At 40.0% G+C, this 20,519-nt stretch overlaps 6 protein-coding genes across 6 annotated transcripts; 3 read left to right on the top strand and 3 right to left on the bottom strand.

The window, feature by feature from the left end:
- Positions 1-308: 308 nt before the first annotated feature.
- Positions 309-680, top strand: ASPZODRAFT_64544 (hypothetical protein; the record flags this gene model as incomplete). The annotated part of the gene is made up of 1 exon (XM_022729243.1): positions 309-680. A coding segment is annotated over one exon (372 nt), but the record flags the coding sequence as incomplete, so codon positions are not given.
- Positions 681-1,463: 783 nt separating this feature from the next.
- Positions 1,464-2,505, bottom strand: ASPZODRAFT_165582 (hypothetical protein). Its single transcript, XM_022726719.1, has 3 exons — positions 2,178-2,505; positions 1,658-2,096; positions 1,464-1,605 (listed from the first exon to the last, which is right to left on the bottom strand). The coding sequence occupies exons 1-3, from the start codon at positions 2,274-2,276 to the stop codon at positions 1,586-1,588; spliced, it is 558 nt and encodes a 185-aa protein (XP_022581934.1). The 5' UTR covers positions 2,277-2,505; the 3' UTR covers positions 1,464-1,585.
- A 404-nt stretch (positions 2,506-2,909) lies between these two features.
- ASPZODRAFT_1672162 (hypothetical protein) lies at positions 2,910-4,302 on the top strand. The gene is made up of 5 exons (XM_022726816.1): positions 2,910-3,019; positions 3,081-3,146; positions 3,200-3,358; positions 3,426-3,752; positions 3,804-4,302. The coding sequence occupies exons 1-5, from the start codon at positions 3,017-3,019 to the stop codon at positions 4,140-4,142; spliced, it is 894 nt and encodes a 297-aa protein (XP_022581933.1). The 5' UTR covers positions 2,910-3,016; the 3' UTR covers positions 4,143-4,302.
- An 84-nt stretch (positions 4,303-4,386) lies between these two features.
- On the bottom strand, positions 4,387-9,061 carry ASPZODRAFT_93805 (hypothetical protein; the record flags this gene model as incomplete). Its single annotated transcript, XM_022730473.1, has 9 exons — positions 8,822-9,061; positions 8,693-8,763; positions 8,398-8,629; positions 6,919-8,312; positions 6,706-6,867; positions 6,433-6,644; positions 5,779-5,821; positions 4,886-5,051; positions 4,387-4,801 (listed from the first exon to the last, which is right to left on the bottom strand). Exons 1-9 carry the CDS (start codon positions 8,824-8,826, stop codon positions 4,387-4,389), a joined length of 2,700 nt encoding a protein of 899 aa, XP_022581932.1. The 5' UTR covers positions 8,827-9,061.
- Positions 9,062-12,351: 3,290 nt separating this feature from the next.
- On the top strand, positions 12,352-16,627 carry ASPZODRAFT_93802 (hypothetical protein). The gene is made up of 2 exons (XM_022730472.1): positions 12,352-16,218; positions 16,281-16,627. Exons 1-2 carry the CDS (start codon positions 12,618-12,620, stop codon positions 16,382-16,384), a joined length of 3,705 nt encoding a protein of 1,234 aa, XP_022581931.1. The 5' UTR covers positions 12,352-12,617; the 3' UTR covers positions 16,385-16,627.
- On the bottom strand, positions 16,570-17,359 carry ASPZODRAFT_130878 (hypothetical protein). Its single transcript, XM_022722621.1, has 3 exons — positions 17,082-17,359; positions 16,818-17,007; positions 16,570-16,754 (listed from the first exon to the last, which is right to left on the bottom strand). Exons 1-3 carry the CDS (start codon positions 17,265-17,267, stop codon positions 16,750-16,752), a joined length of 381 nt encoding a protein of 126 aa, XP_022581930.1. The 5' UTR covers positions 17,268-17,359; the 3' UTR covers positions 16,570-16,749.
- Between the last annotated feature and the right edge of the window lie 3,160 nt (positions 17,360-20,519).

Genomic DNA, 20,519 nt, shown 5'->3' with positions numbered 1-20,519 from the left:
TTCGTCGACTCAGGTTAAGAGGGTATACACCATTCAGGATCAAAGAATTCCTAATTAGGAATTGGTCTTATTGAGGGCTGAATAAGGTCTCAATAATCACGTCTGTTCAAATGTGAATAGACAATTCAGATGCGTCTCCGTTCGTCAATAGAGATGATCTCCATTCGAGGTTATACCAAGGACATGGGAAACACTGATGGATCCGTCCGCTCGTCTTTCTTGTCCGGCTATAAATACTGGTCTCTTTACTTGAGAATTCTACCTTAACATCAAGCTTTCTACAAGTATCTCAAGCTAAGCCTCTACAAGCAATCTTCATATTCGCATTCAAGACTTACGATCCACCAACCCACCTCGAAATGAAACTTCTTTCCGTTGTGATTGCCGTTCTGGCTGCCTCCAGCGTTCAGGCCGCTGCCCTTCAAAAGTGGTGCTGGCAGCCTGGTCAGGGTTGCTACATGCTGAAGCGTGCCGCTGATGCCACTGGTGAGGTTAAGCGCTCCGCTGAAGCTCTTGCGGAGGCCATGGCCGCAGCCTCCCCCGATGCCCTTCAGAAGTGGTGCTGGCAGCCAGGCCAGGGTTGCGAGAAGATCAAGCGCGCTGCTAGTGCCGTCGACGAGGTGAAGCGCACCGCCGATGCTCTTGCTGAGGCTTTTGCTGCCATGGATGAGGAGGAGTAAAGTAAGTTCTATGTTCCTTTGCCAAAATTTGACATGTCAGCTAAACCTCAAGGGACTTGATACTTCTCGTCAATACATGAAGAAGCTGTGGTGATTACATGCTACTGTTCCCATCATGGTCATCACTAAGGAGATCACGGTCAACCAAGGCACATAAACAGGGGAAGAATATGTTAGCTTCAATGGCGAAGCAATAGATTTGTTCGCCGGCCACTCTTTTGGGGAAATTTGGCTTTTACTTTCTTGTTTTTTTATGTCTCTCTGTCTCTAGTCTTTTCTTTACTGCTTGCCCAGCTTCTAGGGATTTAAGCAATCTATATCAATCCACAAATGCAATACAGCCTTATGGAGGGAGCAGAAAACATATGAATAAAGTTACTTTATGTTTAAAGGACTATCTTCCTATGATCACGTACTTTTAATGCCCCAGCGACGAGCCAGCGGTGGACCCGGACGATCCTATATTCTTTAAGAGCCCTTGTTATATCCCCGAGTTTTTTTTGGTTTCTATGGAAGATGACTTCTGCGACACTTGTACATCGTATCTGAAAGTCATGTCGCTGTAAATGATGCCCCAGGCCTTGACTCCATTCCATGTCTTTCTAGGTAACAAATCTAGGTTATGATAGTCGTATCAACAGAATTGTTCTCTACATTCAAAATACAAAAGCTCCCTGTGTTTTATTTCGTTATTCTGGGCCTACTCTTATAAGACCCGGGCTTTCTGCTAAGTTTGACGGAGAAATTTTGCTAGTGATAATTCAATTCACTACTTTATACTTTCTATAATGAAAATTTTGGGCCCGGAATTGTCTCGTAGCCGGAAATCATGTATGGCTCTGCGTATTGTATGTCATTGTCGGTTTCCAATCCATAGACCGAGACATCCATTTCAAAACCCCAGGTCAACAGTTCGTGCGCATGTCTTTCTGCATTGTAAGCAGAGCTCATATCCAGTCTTGGGGTTAGAGACGAACAGGTAGCTTCAGAGAGCACGTTTCTTGATCTAGACGCGAGGTCCTGTTCTCTGATGCTCTGGCAGCCCTTCCATGCCTGAAGGGAAAATGACCTTTGTTCATCTTCGGAACTCATGAACAGGTCTAGTTGGTCTGGCGAAAGCGATGAGGGGTCCACATCATGTCTTGTCAAAGTGTTGAGGCCGTCATTTGTGGCTTCATATCGTTGAACTGACTTCGACCCTTGGGCTCCATTGGTCTGAGATGCCAGGTGTGAGGAATGGTGATAGTGCTGGGAAATACTATACATTATCGGCGAGGGGGCTGGGCATGATGTAGAAACAAATGACATTTGTGGACGCGATCCCGTTTGGGAAACTCCCATGGTCAGATGCTTTTCTAGGAGGGTAGAAAGCTCGTCTTCCACTTTCATATTACCGTCAGACATCGGAAAGCCGCACTGTGGGTACTTCTAGTCAGGACTTGAAGACTGCTTGCTAGGATCGGTCTAACAGAATAGAACAAGATATCAAAACACTACCTGGCTACAATGAATGCTTCCCGGAAAGGCAGCAAGTGAGGCGTCTATATGGTTGACATGTCGACAAGACTGGCACTGATGAAGGATGAATGAGGACATGGTTTTGGTTTATTCCAAGATTCAAATGAAGCTCGGCAATATATATATTATATAGGTCTTTTATTGATTCAATCGCTACCAGTCGGACTGATATAAATCTTGTTGCTTGAAGGGTCAAAATCATCAAAATCAACCAAAAAATCTGCCAGCTGGCAAAGACCTCAAGTAAATCCCCTTTGGAAAAAGGCCCATGAATAATACAGAATGAACTTAAGAAACCCAAGGGCATTTTGGACTTAAGGGAATATAATAAGGATCGATGCCCGAAACCTATGATCGGGCACTGATCAGGAGAACGGGTCACCATCTACAGAGAGTACACTTTTCAGAAAGATCAGACATACCCATTCTGAGCCTAGAATATCAATGAGGGAAAAGAAGAAAATAAAACCCAACAACCTCTTTATTAATTATCTTCGATTGTCATATAGTTTATTATTTTCATTCAGGCAGTATAAACTTCTGCCTCAGGCATCAGTGCCATGTATGTATCGCGGAATCTCCAGGCAGAAACCCGTGACGTGACAGAGAGCAAGAACAAGTGGAGCGCGTAAGCTCCTACCTGGTAGCTCCTTCATCCAAAAGCCGTGATAGAGCAACTTGTCAAGGTGCCACCACCTCGAAATATTCTTCTTGCCTCGAGAATATCATAGCCCTGTCCACTTTCACGCCCCTCTAAATAACGTTATTCTACTCTTTCTCAGCGCTATCCCAGCCTTACCGCCCCAGTTTTCTGAGCCATGGTCTGTTGAAGTAGTACGAGCTCTCGTTTCCTCAAGAACCCTCGCTGACTCTACCTCGAAGACGTCCATTGGCACAGGCTACGATCTTTCTAATTCTGTCTTCTCCCCCGATGGACGAAACTTTCAGGTAATCTTGCGGTCTGATTAGAACGACTTACATCGTCTAACTATCTCCCACAGGTTGAATATGCAGTGAAGGCCGTTGAAAATGGAGGGACGGCCATCGGAATTAGATGCAAGGATGGCGTTGTGCTGGCCGCAGAAAAGATTGTCACGAGCAAGCTCTTAAAACCGGGTGCCAACAAAAAGATCGCAACAGTGGATCGCCATGTCGGAATTGTAAGGCTTCCTTGGGACAATTGCTGGGAGACTTACATGTGCTGATTGTGATATTGCTTCAATGCAGGTGTCAGCTGGATTAGTTCCCGACGGGCGGCACTTCGTCTCTAGAGCTCGAGACGAAGCCTCTTCATGGAGAGGCGTATACAAAGGACCAATCCCGACATCAGCACTCGCAAATCGCCTGGGCAGCTATGTTCAAGCATACACGTTATACTCCAGTGTACGGCCTTTTGGTATAACCGCAATCTTAGGAGGCTGGGACTCTGAGGCCGAGGCTCCTGTTGATGGTCAAGTGGGAAATGGTCCAGATTCAGGTGCCGGTGGAAAGATCCAAGGTGCTAAAGCCGGAGGCCCAGGGCTCTGGATGATTGAACCCAGTGGGCTTTACTGGGTACGCAAGAAACTTCGGCGTTATTTTACAGCAACAAACTGACCTTCATAGGGATATTATGGTGCAGCGACTGGAAAGGGCAGACAAGCAGCCAAAGCTGAGCTTGAAAAGCTTAACCTGAGTTCCGGAGAATTAAGTTTGGTTGATGCGGTGAAGGAGGCAGCTCGCATTATCTATGTTGCACACGAAGATAGCAAGGATAAGGAGTTTGAACTGGAGATGACCTGGATCAGTTCTTTGGATGGGCCAACAAAGGGCAAGCATGAGGAAGTTCCCAAGGACCTGCTTGAGGAGGCCGAAAAGGCGGCTAAAAAGGCTTTGGAGGGCGAGGTCGAGGAAGAAGAGGGCACAAAGGCATCCGCAACTGAGGATCAGCAAATGGAGGAGTAACGAACAGGTGCTTCGAGCGTCAATTTTCGCTAGGGCCCGGGTGTATGTTTCTTCTGGAGATTTATTTTCAAAAAAGAAATACTAGACCTATTTAACGTCACATTTAACCAAGAACCATTTTATCTTCCCCTTCTGGCGGCTGTTCCCATGTGCTATAACTGGAGGTTTAGGAATTCAACGGAATCTTTTTCGACTCCCAAACTCGGAACGGTCACTGATGACAGAAGCAAGGCAATAAAACGCACTACAAAAACTTGCCATCCGCCCAGCCTCTCCGTTTCAGACCCAGTTCCACAGCAGCATTGCCCCAGTCTTCGCCATGATTATGCATGCCCTTGCTGCCCAACCCAGCGCGTTCCAGGCCCTGTTGCTCGTTCAGAACTGTCAACAGCCCAAAAATAACCGGTACACCCGAATCGAGCTGGACGCGCATAAGTCCATGTGTGACGGCGTCTGCGATATACTCAAAGTGCATAGTTTCTCCCTTAATCAGAACACCAACTGCAATGACTGCATCAAACGGCCGGTGACTAGCGGCCGATCCCTGCGTCCCCGACTTGCTCAGATCCGTGGTTGAGGATGATAACAGATCAGTTGCACTAATTCCCTCGGCGGAATTAGAACTTTGAGCGGCTTGGATCTGAGAAGCACTGTAGATTCTATGAGAGAAATGCGACCTCGGTCAGTATAATCTTGCAATGGCATAGGTGCCCGGATTTAGAGCTCGAGTCAAGACCACTCACCGCTGCACTGCAAATGGCAACTCGTAGCTCCCTGGGACGCTTTCAATAGTGATGTCTTCGTCCGCCACTCCAGCCGCCAGAAGCTTCTTCTTTGCGCCGGTGATCAATGGCTCAATAATAGGCATGTTCCACCTTGCATGTACGATTGCGATGCGGAGTCCAGAACCTATTCAACATGAGTAAATGGGCAAGCGGGACACCAGTGGTTTCTAACCATCGCGAGTCTCTGCCGCGCCAGGGCCCTTCAAAGATGCCATTTTTTTGGGTAGTGTGGCTCGAGAATTGGAGTTTGAAAATCGAAATATATGGATAGAGGGTAAATTGCTAGAATTTGGAGATTATGCTGTAGCAAGACCATGCAGGTTATCGTGGCGGGGTACCTTGTCTATCACGTTAGTCAAGTGGGGTAAGGAATAACTACCTAGTCAGTTACGAGTTATGGCCCTTCTAGGTATAAACAGGGCTCGGGATATACCTAGGTAAGCAACTGTATAATATCAGTAGCATTTATGCAAATACCTATTGAGAAGTCAAAAAATAGAATATTACTTTAGATATAGGGCTCCGGCTACTCCTGTTTACCCCTCTTATGGCATCAACTAGCCAGTTCTAAACCAGATAGATCTGAGTCTTCTTCTCGGTCGAACCTGGATGCCGGAGCGTGAGAATATCTTTATCCAAGATTTTATGTGATTCTTCTAGATGATTTGATTGTCTAGGAGGCCTGAAGGATTAGAAATCATCTATATTGCCTCGGAAGATCACCTCCCATATGGATTTGATGTTCTGTAGATAGTGGTTTAGAGAAGGGTAGAATTGCCGAAAGCTTTCAGTCTCTACAATAAAGGGACTGTAGTAGAATTACTTGCCCTGTTGATTGTGTTTCAATATACCAATAATATAGTGACAGTAAAAACCCTTTCTATGGATATGTAACTAGTATAATTACAAGACTAGTATCAGTGCTAATTAACGTGATTGTAGCCCTCATGGCCCTATAAACTATATAGGCAGGAGGATCCTTATGGCGACAACCGTATAGATTTACCAGTGTTTCTAGAGGATATTATGGTGCCTTTTTCTTCTATAAAAAGGAATTCTCCGCCATAAAACCTACTTCAATGTTGATTCCACTTGATCCCTATATTGATTTTGTAGTAGTTAAGTACTATTTTTTAATTTTAGACTAACTAATACTACTCACCTACATGTATTTTCTCTAAGTCTAGTTATACCATAGTTACTTACCTAGGTATATAAATAAATGATATCTTAATGATATAATACTGGTCTTTCAGATCTAGCAAATAATTAAAATCTAGGTAAGTGCCTATTTGGAATAGAGTCCAGGTTTTCATTCATAAAAAAGCCCTGACTAGGAAAATTGAACAGCGTTCAATCATTTTCGCCCTAAAAAAACATACGCAGGTAGCAACTGGAAAAGTAGCAATTACCCCACACCCATGAGAGTGACCCGCAGCAAGTAGATGAAAAATCAATAAGAATAGTCCTGCTTCCATGGCCTTGGCCAACGGCTTTTACTCAACAGTCACCGACTTGGCAAGGTTGCGAGGGAAGTCAACATTAAGACCCTCGCCCACCGCAAGCCAATAGGAAATCAGCTGCAGAGGAATGACATTTAGAAGACCTTGAAGGCAGTCCACGGTCTTGGGCACTTCAATCTTCTCGGTCTGTGCAGTCGAGAACTCCGGGTCATCATGGTTACAGATGACAATGGGACGACCCCCGCGAGCAATAACTGTAAATTTGATGAGCAAAGTTGTTTGTGGATACGTCATAGGCCCGGATCCGAGACTCACCTTGCTGGTACGCGTTCAACGATTTCGTGAAAATCTTATCCCGGGTGAGGATCATGATGATGGGGAGGTTCTCATCAACAAGGGCCAGAACACCGTGTTTCAGTTCTCCGGACATAACAGCCTCGCAATGAAGGTAAGAGATCTCCTTGATTTTCAGTGCGCCTACCCATCGAGTCAATACCTAGTTTCACAGAGGGATGATAAGCAATTTACCTTCGAGAGCTGTGGGGAATTGACTGCCACGACCCAGTAGAAGCAAGCTCTTTTGGTTCTTGAAAAACTTGGCGCACATCTCTTTGATGGGCTCATTCAGCTTCAGGATCTCCTTGAACTGGCCAGAAACTTGAGCCAGCCCATCCATGATTTCCTCTCTCCTCTTCTGCTTAGATGCGCGGTCTTCGCTCAGGGACAGAGCAAACATGACCATCGCAACAAATTGAGACGTGTAAGCCTTGGTGGATGCGACACCAATCTCAGGACCGGCGTTGATGTGAACACCGCAGTGGGTGAGCATGGAGATTGAGGACCCAACAACGTTGACGATTCCAACTGTGAGTGCACCTCGCTCAAGGCAGTAGCGGAGAGCCATAAGCGAATCGGCCGTTTCTCCAGACTGAGAGACAAACACGCAAGTGTCGTCACGGAAGACAGGGGCCTCTCTGTCCAAGAAGTCAGACGCCAGCTCAACGGCAATGGGGATCTCTGTAAGTTCTTCAAAGACTCCACGGACAGCCATGCACGAGTGATAGCTGGTACCGCAGGCGATAAAAATAATGCGTCTGCAGCGGCGGATAGTAGAAATATACTGTCTGAGACCACCGAGAGTGACCTGTTTGTTGGCAACGTCCAAACGACCTCTCATGGTATTCACAACGGATTCGGGCTGCTCGAAGATCTCCTTCTGCATGAAGTGGTCGAATTTACCCTTCATGATCTCCTGAAGCTCGAGCTCAATTGTTTGAATGGCACGGACGTTGGAGGTACCATCATCCTTAGTCAAGCGGTGGATGTTCAGCTGTCCCTCGTGGATGTGGGCAATATCATCATCCTCCAGGTAAAGGACCTTCTTTGTGTGTTCCACAATAGCAGAAGGGTCAGAAGACAAGAAAAACTCCACGGGTTGCGGAATGCCATCGTCGGAAAGGAAAGCACGCGATTGAGAACGATGCAGCAAGGACTTGTCCGGGGGCGCAAGAAGAGTGGCGGCGGTCTTCTTGATTGCAACATTCTGAGAAGCTTGTTCGGCAGGGAGCGCTCCATCTTCCGAATACTCAACGTCCACGAAATCAACCTTCATCTTCTTGGAAGTCCTGACGCCAATAACCAGAGGCGATCCCTTGCGGGCAGCAATTACCTCATGAGGATAGTGCACAGACTTGATGAGGAGACCGAAAGCACCCTGAAGCTCCTTGATCACGGCCTTTGCCAGGACGGTAAACTCAATGTCGGGATGTTCATCGTAAAGATATTTGGCCAATTTGGCAATACATTCTGTGTCAGTCTCGGTTTCAAAGCGGAATCCCTTAGTTTCAAGTAGGGCCTTCAGTTCCTTGTAGTTTGTGATGATACCGTTGTGGACGACAGAGAATTCCCAGTTGGGGTCGGATCTGGTAACCATTTGTCAGAACCAGTGCGTATTTGGTCAGGGCATAGTCCCGGCTTGGAATAAAAGGCAGAGATAGGGTTATTTACCTGTGAGGGTGGCAGTTCTGGCGCGAGGGCATGCCATGAGTAGCCCAGCGGGTGTGAGCGATACCCGCGTGCGACTCGAATGTTTTGGTGAGATCGGGTTTTGATTCCTCAATAAGTTCCTTCAACTTCGCAACCTTTCCAACCTCCTTGAAGGCGCAGACCTCGTTCTTCTTGTCACCATCAACTGCGAGACCGGCGGAATCATAACCGCGGTACTCAAGTCGTGAAAGTCCTGGTTTTAAATAGTCAGTATAATAGTATAGAAAAAGCAAAATAGACTGCTGAAGCTCATTACCATTAAGCAAAGTGTCGAGGACGTATTTACGATCCCTCTCGATCAAGTAATTGATGTAACCAAAGATGCCACTGTAACTCGTAAGCGGGTTTGTACAACAGGTAGGAAGGAGTGGTTTAAATCCCGTACCACATATTTGAATAGGAAAAAAAAATAAACGACAGGAGAAAGTTTCTCAAGAATGATAGAGCGAGGGGTGGGTGGAATTAGAAACAAGGATGATATTCAAGCGGGAGAGGAAGAAGGAAGATTGTAGAGCGACTAGGATATCAAGTAATTGTTTAGAGTAATCAATAGGCTCGAGGGTAGAAGCGACAGAAGCGATAGAAGAGAAGACGTAAAGGATGATATGGAGTGGATGACAGACAGGTATGTAGGAAGAAATTGAGAGGTGGGAGGAGGTAGTGGTATCTAAGGTGAATGCTCTGTAGAGAAGGAGGGGGAGAGCTGTATGTTTTATGTTGTGAACTCAACCAACTACTAGTACAGAGTCGGCATTGAAGGTGCTTGGGAACCTGGCGCCAGGTACGTACCTAACAATAGTGCCCCGCCACCCTACACCTCAGATCCATTGGCATGTCTCAGCTGATGATTCAAGACCACGGTTCATGTCCCCACTCGGAATGACAAGGACAGGAATAATAATAAATACGGGGACTGTAAATAGTAATACTAGTGATCATGACTGCTTGTATGAAGTGCGCCACATACTTTGCAGAGACTATCAGTTAGAAATTGGCTAGATATAGCTATATTTAGTTATAGTGGTATTTTTCTTCTACTTAAAGGCCTATATAGGTTAGGATGAACCTGATTATTTAGCTGTCGAGTACTCTGTGCTACTATACTCCGTAAGTACAGCTTGTCTGTAAAAGGCGGTGGCAGCAACTGACTACCTACCGGTCTAGAGTAGGTACTCCGTACCTCTGGAGTAGGGTAAGCAACTGTCAGGTAGTTATGCTGATAGGTACATAATAGGAAGGCAAGTAGGTACCTATACCTAAGCTTACAAGGTAGCTAGCTATAACTACCTAGAGCACATCACTAGGTACCTATATTAGAGATAACTAGTCAATTAGCTACTAATTACATATAGAATTATAGATAAAAGGGGAATTAGTTTAGCAAGAATTATTAATATAGTAGCATATATCTAGTTATAGCATCTACTACTACTGTACAGATTATTATTATCATATATGTGTATGTGTTCTTTAAGGTGGAGAAATTATATGCCAATGTACTCTGTACCTGTGCGGCTGAGGAAGCCTGAAATTATGTGTACTAAAGAACTTTTACTTCCCTCTGTAACTACAGAGTACTCCATACCTAAGTGATCAATGTTTTTTAAGGTAACACAGATCACATCATCAAGTATTATAGGTATCTCGAAGAGGGGAATAACTGCCAGGGGTTAAGTTTAGTATAGGGATTTTCAATAGTAAATAGTAACACTTAGTCCAATAATATTCTTGATTTTCACATTTCCCCTCTGGAGGAGTCTCGTACACAGGGTTTGTTGATTGAAGGGGTTCCAAGTGGAGACTTGGGAGGGATACCATTTTATTTTTATTTTTACCCTTGGTTCTACTGCGTAAATCAGACAATGACAGGCTTACGGAGTACCTAGGTAAACTAACTAGGTAACTAGTACTCTGTAGTAAATTTACGCAGTATGGACTCGGAATATTATGTAGTACAGCTGAGAGAACCTTAGTAGAGCTCTCAAGTCCCAAGGTTAAGGTTGCTATTTATACTTGGGACTATTGATACCCCTTGTCCACTAACTGGGCTAAGAAATTCCCCAAGAAGAGTTACTAACCTTGGAACTTACCTTAGTAGGGACTAAAGGTTTAGTTACCTAGGTAATCACTGGTCGTTAGTAGTCTAGCAAGTCCATCTAGCTTGGTCCCTGCCTTAACCTGATTCCCGAACCTTCTGATGAGCATACTATACTCCGTAGTTAGATACCTAGATACACACTATGGAGTAGGTAACTACCTGGTAACTACAAAATAGCTTCTCCGTACATAGCACTGCATTAGGTACATAGTACTCCGTAGTTGCTACATTGATAAACAACCAGTCAATGTTAAGAAAATCCTGTTATAGCTATATAGGAGACGCCAATCTTAAATATTCTAGAGATAAATATTAATATTAGCAGATCATTTAGATTTTGTTATTCTTTATTATAGCTAGGTAATTAGTATAAATATGCCGTCACGCCAGAAAAGAAGGCCAAGAGGCCGTGAGATTATCTGAATAATGAGCAAAGTAAGCCAGATTTGCTCTGTCATCATTTTATTCTATTGCTCTACAGTAAGAGTAAGACAACATGCTTTTACATAAAAATTACGAATAGCATATTGGGATTCCCCAGATATAATACAGAAGCGCCATGAGCCCAGATTTCATTGATTCCGATCGGGGGTGTTTTAAATATATGGACAGGCTAAGTTGATTATAGACACATAGCCTGTATCTCGGCATAATAAATAGTTGGTATGAAACCTGGTTGACTGGTTCATGAGGCAGACAGAAGGGGTTCTAAAATTATAATACTCAAAAAGTAAGCAATGCTATTCAGCTCCTGAAAGCTAAAGTCACACACAGCCTTAAAGATAGTGTCCGTCCCAATACCAGGCTTAGCATCATCCTACGGAGATTATTATAGATGTACCTGTTAAGGTCAACCCTTCTCTCCCGTAAGTTAGCTATTTTTAAGACCAATTCAGTGGTATTCCCAGTGCTTTTATAGAATAATTTCTGGGCCATCTGCCAGTGCATATCGTGTATGTTTAGACTTTCTGGTATCAAGATATTAAATCCACTATAAAAGGAAACAGGAGCGGCAACAGAACTGGTGCATTAAGAAAGGAGGGAGATGGCTTATCATTCCATCCTGGGCAGCTCAACAGCAATAGTGATGATTCTGTTAGACACAATAAGAGTAGATTTAGACTTAATTGGTTATATAGAAAGTTGTTCTGGTTCCTTATAATAAATACGTAGAGTACCTAGCTAATTATATACTTCTTTTTATATATAGGCGGGTACTGAAAGCTCTGCATTCTTTAATATGGACACTCATTGTCTCTTTATATAGTTAACTTAGGTATGTTTACTCCATGTACAGAGAACCCCAACCAAGTTGACTACCTAGGTAGTTACTAACTAACCACCTACTAAAGTGATTGACTAACTACTCATTTAGCTAATAGGTAGTTCTGAAAATGAATTTTCTAATTAAGCAATGACTGATCTGTCTGTCTTGCCGGAGATTCTGTACAGAGAAGTTACTCCACACTCAAGATAGAGCCAGGAGGTGCAGATGGCAATATTCTGCATTAAGTGACCAACCTAGTCAATCCTACATTTAAAAATACCGAAAGGGCCCATAGTATCATATTATAATTTCTTTAATGGATCTGATAGGAGGAGGAGATATTTATTTTGAATAATTTACATATTCTGAGGTTTCTACTTACTTAGTCTAAAGAATTGTAACTCAACTTGACACTTAATTACCTACCACATGAAAACTGCTTTGATTGGCTTGGCGTTGTACTAAGGTATAACTGCTACAGTTTCTCCAAGTGCATTTTGCACTGTATGCAGTACTCTGTATCTAATTTATTATCCTAGTTCTCAGTGAAATTACTTTTAATAAATTATTCTCTTTCTCCCTCCCCTCTTATTTAATACCCATGTTTGCGCCCCATACAAGCTTAAACAGATAAAGTTTAAACTTCTTTCAGCAAGCCTTCTTTTAATATTTGTGATACCTTCAACTTTTTGCCAATCGACCGCGGTAGGGGGGTTTCTGGACTAGATGCGACGGGGATAGTCAATAGTGGATCTACCAAGGATGATGTTCTTTGATCGCGACGACCTCACGCGTGGCTTGTAGCCATCTTTGACAATGTCTCGCTCTTCGGCCGGCTTTGCTGACTTCTTTCCAACCGCGCCTGCCGTCCTACAGCAAAAACGCAGAAGAGCGACACAAGAACAACAACCGCCTGAATCTCAAGATGACCGGGTGAATACTATTGAATCTTCCTCTCTATCCACAGAACTACCCTTAGCGGTCGACAATCCAGTGGTCGGGGTCAAGACTGGCGGTAATACAACTACAAGGTCGGGCGAGGAACTTTCGGAAGGTCTAGGTCTCGGATCTACCAATTTCAAAAGCAGAGGCTGCTCAGTGCCTCCAGGAGGCGTCAGTGTTGATGGAATCCATCTCGATACCCTTACACCGCTCACCAATGGGGAGTCTTCTCCGCCGCGCAAAGCACCCAGTCCTTCGGACGCGAAAATGGACGATGAGTTCACAGAAGACGGCGCACACAGCGGTCCTCAAGGTGATTCGAAGTTAGCCTTGAATCAGATTTGTGCTCCGCCTACTCCTCTGTCTCAAAGTCGCCATATTGAAAGCGCAATCAAAGGCTGGAAGGTGGCCTATGATCCCGATCTTGATAAACGTTCATCATCGAAGGAAAAGAAGAAGAAGGTCCAGTACGTGAGCTTTGTTGCAAACGAAGATAATAGTCCTGGCTCAGATCCGCGGTTAAAAATAGTTAACTATAACCGTGGCGCTGCTTGCAAACAAAAGTCGAAATATCGACCGGCTCCCTACCTTCTCAAGCCATGGCCTTATGATGCTACAACAACTATAGGGCCTGGGCCTCCAACACGAATTGTGGCCACAGGCTATGATCCATTAACACCCATCGCTCCGATCAGCGCTCTCTTTGCTAGCTTCGGGGAAATCTCAGAAATCAACAATCGCACCGACCCTATTACTGGCAGTTTCCTCGGTATCTGTTCGATACAATACAAGGATAGCCTTTCTTTTCGTGGCAACGGGCCTGTTCTGGCAGCAAGCGCGGCGCGTCGTGCATATCTCGAATGCAAGAAAGAACAACGTATCGGGACTCGCAGAATTAGGGTTGAATGGGATCGCGACGGGACTACCTCGGATCGCTTAGTCTCAAGAGCCATTACTTCCCAGAGAGCCGAGCTTCGTGGGAATCTACAAAATGGCGAGGAACGTGATACAGAGACAAAGGCTGAAAAAAATGAACCTCCCCTGACTGCACCCAAGGGCCCATCGGGGAGAATTTCTATTCGCACTGCTTTTCCGCCACCCGAAGGTCCGCGAGCGGCATTGAAGCCTGCAGTGCCATCCTTGATCGAAGAAACCCCAATCCTCGGCCAGATCAAGCGTGACCCATACATATTTATCGCGCACTGTTACGTACCAGTCCTCAGCACAACCGTGCCGCATCTAAAAAAGAGGCTCAAACTGTTCAAATGGAAATCGATCCGCTGCGACAAGACCGGATACTATGTCCTCTTTGAAAATTCTAGAAGAGGTGAGGAGGAAACGGAACGATGCTACAAGATCTGTCATATGAAGCCTCTTTTCACTTATATCATGAACATGGAAAGCCAGCCATATGGTAATCCTAATTACGAGCGCAGCCCGAGCCCTGAGAGACTTCAGGCTGAACATAAACAGAGATCAGAGAAGGAGAGATTGAAAAAAGAAGCAGAGCTTGATCTTGAGGAAGAGAAAAGGCAAAGAGCGATTGATTTAGACCCTTGCAAAGAAGTCTTATCTATCATAATCAGTGAACTGAAAGATAAACTGCTTGACGATGTCAAATCGCGCATCGCTGCTCCAGCTCTGTACGACTATCTTGACCCAGACCGACATGCACCGAAAAGGAGGAAGCTGGGGCTTCCTGATCCAGAGGGTACCAAACGGCTATCCTTTCAGATCGGCATTGAGAATAGTCTTGGATCTCACGACTCTGATATAAGGCTGCCTCATTCCAGGGCACCGTTTGGGGCATCAAATATGAATATACTGGCTCTACCACGCATCAGAAAAGCTCACGGTCTGGATCGAACCGATACGGTGTTTCTAGATGAGAGACGGAAACAATCCTCACGGAAAACAAGGGTCAGGCCTCTCTACCATCGTTTACAGCAGCTTCATGAAGTTGAGGATTCGGATGAGGAACTGCAAAGTCCGTTTGGTCAAGATACCGATAGTAGGCCACCAAGCCGAGCAACATCGATTAGCTCCGATTCAGAAAACGATAATGATTCTGGTACGGAGACCTTGGATACTTCAACGACAAAAGGAATCCTTGCTTTTGAGAACGAAGGCGACAATGATGCCCCGGACAGCTCGGTTGATGGGCAGTCGCTTTCTGATTTCAGTAACCTTCTTTCAACTTCGAATCGCAAAAGGAAAAGACTCAACCAAGAGCTTGAAGCGCGAAAAAGACAGAAAGATGATTCCCTTTTTGGCCTGGCTCAATCCCCTGAGGACACAGACAGCGATATTCAGGGCCGCAGTGCAAACACATTGGTTTCCGGGTCAGATACCATTGATCCAGGGATTATACAAGAGGACCTGGGTATTGCCTCCACGCCATTAGAGCAGGGGAAAATGGAAATGGTGGCGAGTGAGCCTCTAGAAGATATCAAAGAGTTACGAAAGCCGGTTGAAGATGGCTTCAAAGAGACAGACCAAACAACTGGTCTCCCTTCAGCAGTTTCCTACTCTAACAGAAAGCTTGCCAGGCCTAAAGAAGCAAAGATAGGGTGGGATGTCTCTTACGACGAGCCCCGTGCGACTGTCGAGGATGACGATACCATCATACAAGACCTTGATGGATGGCAATGCATTGTCAAAGACGACGAAGACTTGAGATTCCTTCGGGAGGTTCTGGTAGACCAATTGAAGTTCAACATCGGAAATCTAGCTGCCTGGGCATGGAGACAAAAAGAAATAAAGGCGCTTAATCGCTCCGGGGAAAGAGGCATAGTCCGCAATGAAACCTTGATTGACGGCTACTATAAATCTAATATCGCAGGTTCTGCTCGCGCAGAAGGCAAGAAGAGGATTTTGGAATCAGAGAAGTCGAAGTATCTACCACATCGAATCAAGGTCCAAAAGGCCCGCGAGGAACGCGAGGCCAGAGCAAAGAACGACCCGCAAGCTACGGCCGCTGAAGCCGCGAGGATTGCTGCTGCAAAGTCCATCTCCAAATCAACGTCTAGGTCGACCCGGGTAAACAATCGTCGCCTTATTGCAGATATCAATGCACAAAAGCAAGCTCTCCCGACCCAGCAAGGAGAGGGAGATGTCTTGCGCTTCAATCAATTGAAGAAGCGAAAGAAGCCTGTTCGCTTTGCGCGCTCTGCAATTCATAACTGGGGCCTCTATGCCGAGGAGAACATTGCTGCAAATGATATGATCATCGAGTATGTTGGAGAGAAAGTGCGGCAGCAAGTTGCAGATATGCGGGAAAGAAGATATTTGAAGAGTGGAATTGGGAGCAGCTATCTTTTCCGGATTGACGAAAATACAGTCATAGATGCAACGAAGAGAGGAGGGATAGCGAGATTCATTAATCATAGTTGCACGCCCAACTGTACTGCCAAGATCATCAAAGTCGATGGCAGCAAAAGAATCGTTATATACGCTCTCCGGGATATTGAAAGAGGTATTTCTACCTTAACAACTCTGCATGCCAATGAAACCGGCAAACTGACATTCTGTTTCTAGATGAGGAACTGACCTACGATTATAAGTTTGAAAGAGAGTGGGATAGTGATGACCGAATCCCATGCCTCTGCGGGTCTACAGGCTGCAAAGGGTTTCTTAACTAAGATCTTTGGGGAAAGACCCCTCGTGGAAACAATTTACTCGATGACCTTTCTTAAGATGGGATTGAATTACATTCGTCATCTGGCTGAAGTAGCAATTAATTTTCTTACAGATGTTTCCTTGACTCGGAAATGTCTTCGTCCTTGGTTGCAGACAAAGTCTGTGGTTGCAAAGAAATGATCATCTTATTGTATAATAAAGAAGCTACGACTGTAATGTCACAAATGAATTGCATGAGTCTTGGGAATTGCAGCATTATGATTATGGCAACACTGTCTGTGATGGTTTTAATGACCAAGGAGAAACACTAGATCCTATCAAAAATAGGTTGTGATTATTATTTTTTTGGGTTGTATACAACACAAACTTAAACTATAATATAGATATTAGCAATCGGTTTTTGATGGAGGCAGGGAAACTATTAGGATTTCGAACCCAGATGACTGGGGAGAAGAAAATTTGCGATGCCTTCTTTGATCATATACTCATGCCCACAGTTATCGCATACTAATTTTCCCTCCATCACTTGTGTTTCAAGTAATAACTGGTGTAAATTTCTTAATAATTCTTCATTGTTGAGTTCTTCGCCCTCTGGTTTAGTCTCTGGGATGCTAGGGAACCCTAACTGTTTATCGATGGAATTTGTCAGTGTGATTGATTACCTGGGGTTTCCTTGCATGAAATAGAAGAGGGATTTACTTCATTGGCGGTGACTCGGAGGCTATCCCAGTCTATCCGTGGCAGAATATGGCGCAAGAAATCCGGCTGAAATTCTAGCTCTTGGAGCTCTAATTCAGCATTTTGGAAGTGGAGAGGAAAGGATTTTGGAGAGGCCTTGCAGTCTTTTATTGCGCATGTGATAAAATTGGCAGTTAAGACTTTCATTCTTTTGGTAGGAAACACTTAGATCAAGATAAAAAAAAAGTCTTCAGGGAATAATTGTCCTGGATTTTGGATTTCAGAATATAAGAGGGGTGGGTGGGGGTGGGTACCCATCTACTTTGCCTTTATCTCTTTATCTATCACACTAAGTCATTCTACAGCAGTTTAACACTAAAAAGCATATACTAGTGGGAGGCCTAGCCTAATTAGGCTTCTACGCCTAGGTCAGGAATCTGACAATATTGCTATTAGACTAAGCCCTATCACTAATATAATATAACTATATCAATAAAATTGCATACTATATGATATTAAGGATGTAAAGAAAACAGTTAGATGATAATTATAAATATAATAACTTTATATATTATTAATATTATGAAGAGTGTTAAAATATTAGTATATGTTGACTATAATAGATATATAGATACCTATTGTCAGATATATGGTTTCTCTTTATATCATTAACTTAACTATTTATTGATTATTTCCTATTAATATTCTTATTATTCATATATTATTAGGGCCTAACCCTACTATATACTTATATATTATAAATAATATTTATCCCTAAAAGTTATCTAATTAGTTAGTTTAATATTATCTTATTATTAGCTTTATATAGGGAGAATCCTTATATTATTTAGCTAAAAGTTATAAGCTTAATTATATTCAATTAATATAACTTATTTATACTAATTTACTAGATAGTAAGTTAACCTATTAATAAAATTAAATATTATAAATAATTATATTACTTTAATAGACTACTTATAAATATAACCTCTAATATTAATAAGATTATTCTAAAAGATAAGGATAATTAGCCTTTATAATATATAGCTATATTAAGATATATATAATCTTTATTTATATAAAAATATATAAATTTAAAATATAAAAATATATTAAATAAGCTATAAGCTCCAATGCCTATATCCTATTAGTAAGATATAATAATACTAGAGGAACTCACTATAGTAGAGTAAGCCCTATATAAATATATAATTAATTACTATTATATTAAAAGAAATAAGATATAATTATTAAGCTTTATAATTAAATTATAAAAATAATTAATAAATATTTATAAAACTTAATTAATATAATTAAGATTTTATAAGAGATACTAAAGTAGCTATAGATAAGATATATACTTAATAATAGTACTTAAATAATATAATTAGACTATAAATAAGATTATATCTAGCTAGAAATAATTAATAAAGAAAGCTTTAGTAAATAGCTTATATATTAAAAAATACTTTATCTTAAATATTATAACTTTAAGCTTAATATAATTATAGATATAAAATAAATAGTATATTAATTACTTAAATAAATTAACCTATTTTATTATAAATATATAAGTATAATAATATACTTAATTTAATAGAACTAAATAATTAAATATTTATTAAAGGTATTAATACTAAATATATTAATTAACTTTAAAGAATAATAAGGACTATAAATCTCTTAAAGTAATAATAAAAATAGATTAAAAATAATATTATTAAAAAAAATATTATTATACTATATTTATAAAAGAAGATATTAATTTAAAAAATATTATTATATTAATAAATAGATTTATCTTAATAATTAAATACTAGATATAGAAATAATAAAGTAATTTAATATTATTAAAGAAAAAAAACTAGTGCTTTATAAGGCTATAATAAAAATATATAAAAAAATAAAAAAGGAGTATAAAAAGTTAAATCTTATAATATAAAATAAAAATATTAATATAGTAGCTTATTAATACCCTAAAAATATCTTATTAAGCTTAAAGATAATATTAATAATATTAAATAATATAAAGAGAAACTATCCCCTATAAAATAAATTTATTTTAAACTTAGAAATAAATACTTATATTTATAATTAATATAATTAATTTATATTCTTTATATTTTTAAATCTTATAATATATATTAAAGAGAGTAAAAGTGCTTATTATAAAGTTAAGAGTATTATTATTAAGTCTTATATAGCTAATAATAAGATAATAAGTATACTACTTAAAAATATTATATATTTATTTTAATTTTATACTAATCTTATATTTATAGACTTATTTAAAAAAGATAATATTATATAAGATTAAAAGAAAGAAGTACTATATAAAGGATATATTAATATTTATATAATAATTAAGAGATACTCTCTATATATACTTAAATTTAATAAAATATTAGTATTTATAATAATAATAGCTTAATAGAAGCCTTAAGTAATAAAAATAATATATTTAAAAAAACCTTTAATAGTAAAAAAGATTATAAAGATCTAGTACTAATATCTAAATTATATTAAGTATAATACTATTTAATATCTAGAGATATAAATTAATAATATAATTATTATTAATAAAGCCCATAAATTAATAAATATTAAATATTATAAGTATTACTTATTAATATTAAATTAATAGATATTATACTAACTCTATATATATAAAGTAAAGCTATTTAACTAAGTATTATTTAATATAATATAGATAATAACTAGATATTAAGGAGAGAGATAAATTATATACTTTATTAATAATATAACTTAATTTTATTAAATAAGATATATTATTAATAAAATAATTATTTAAATAATTATTTAAATATTTAAAAATTGAGTAATATATTAATTTAATAAATAAATAAAGGCTTATTATATAGACTATAAGACCTCCCTTTATAAAGACTTTATAAATATAGTTATATTAAATATAATATTTAAATAGACTATATTTATAATATTAAAATAAAATCTTAATACTAAATAGGCTAAAGATATAATTATTATAAGATTATAATATTTATTATATAAGAGATATCTTTTATAATTATTATAGTGTAAAATTATTATTTATATAATTAATATTATTAATAATATATTAATAAAGTAGCTATATTAAAAAATACTTAAGATAATATTAAGTAAACTTATTAATAATATAATTATTAATAAAAAATATAACCTTATTAATATATATTTATATAGATTATATATATATATTAAATATTTATATATTATAAAGATTATAAAGATAAAATTATAAATAATAATAAAATATTATATTAGCTAGATAATAATAAATATTATATATATATAAAACTTAATAATTAGTAAAGTATTTTAATACTATAACTTTATTATTAATAAATTAATTAAATATAACCTTAAGAACCTATTTAATAAGATATAGCTTAAAGAAGCCTATCTATTACCCCTAAAAATAACTATTAAGATAAT

Source organism: Penicilliopsis zonata, assembly GCF_001890105.1.
Source record: "Penicilliopsis zonata CBS 506.65 unplaced genomic scaffold ASPZOscaffold_5, whole genome shotgun sequence".
In the NCBI taxonomy this organism is placed as follows: Eukaryota; Fungi; Ascomycota; class Eurotiomycetes; order Eurotiales; family Aspergillaceae; genus Penicilliopsis; species Penicilliopsis zonata.
The sequence above is the reverse complement of the archived record's forward strand: the minus strand, read 5'-3'. Positions and strand labels throughout refer to the sequence as shown.

Excerpts from the sequence above, each read along its gene's own strand:
- ASPZODRAFT_165582 (XM_022726719.1), bottom strand. The coding sequence starts at position 2,276 with ATGTCCTCATTCATCCTTCATCAGTGCCAGTCTTGTCGACATGTCAAC. Across the intron at positions 2,097-2,177 it reads GAAGCATTCATTGTAGCCAG|TGCGGCTTTCCGATGTCTGA; the intron begins GTAGTGTTTTGA and ends AAGTACCCACAG. Across the intron at positions 1,606-1,657 it reads CGTGCTCTCTGAAGCTACCT|ACATGCGCACGAACTGTTGA; the intron begins GTTCGTCTCTAA and ends CAATGCAGAAAG.
- ASPZODRAFT_1672162 (XM_022726816.1), top strand. Across the intron at positions 3,359-3,425 it reads TGGATCGCCATGTCGGAATT|GTGTCAGCTGGATTAGTTCC; the intron begins GTAAGGCTTCCT and ends GCTTCAATGCAG. Across the intron at positions 3,753-3,803 it reads AACCCAGTGGGCTTTACTGG|GGATATTATGGTGCAGCGAC; the intron begins GTACGCAAGAAA and ends TGACCTTCATAG.
- ASPZODRAFT_93802 (XM_022730472.1), top strand. The coding sequence starts at position 12,618 with ATGTCTCGCTCTTCGGCCGGCTTTGCTGACTTCTTTCCAACCGCGCCT. Across the intron at positions 16,219-16,280 it reads TCTCCGGGATATTGAAAGAG|ATGAGGAACTGACCTACGAT; the intron begins GTATTTCTACCT and ends TTCTGTTTCTAG.
- ASPZODRAFT_130878 (XM_022722621.1), bottom strand. The coding sequence starts at position 17,267 with ATGAAAGTCTTAACTGCCAATTTTATCACATGCGCAATAAAAGACTGC. Across the intron at positions 17,008-17,081 it reads TCCGAGTCACCGCCAATGAA|TTAGGGTTCCCTAGCATCCC; the intron begins GTAAATCCCTCT and ends ATCGATAAACAG.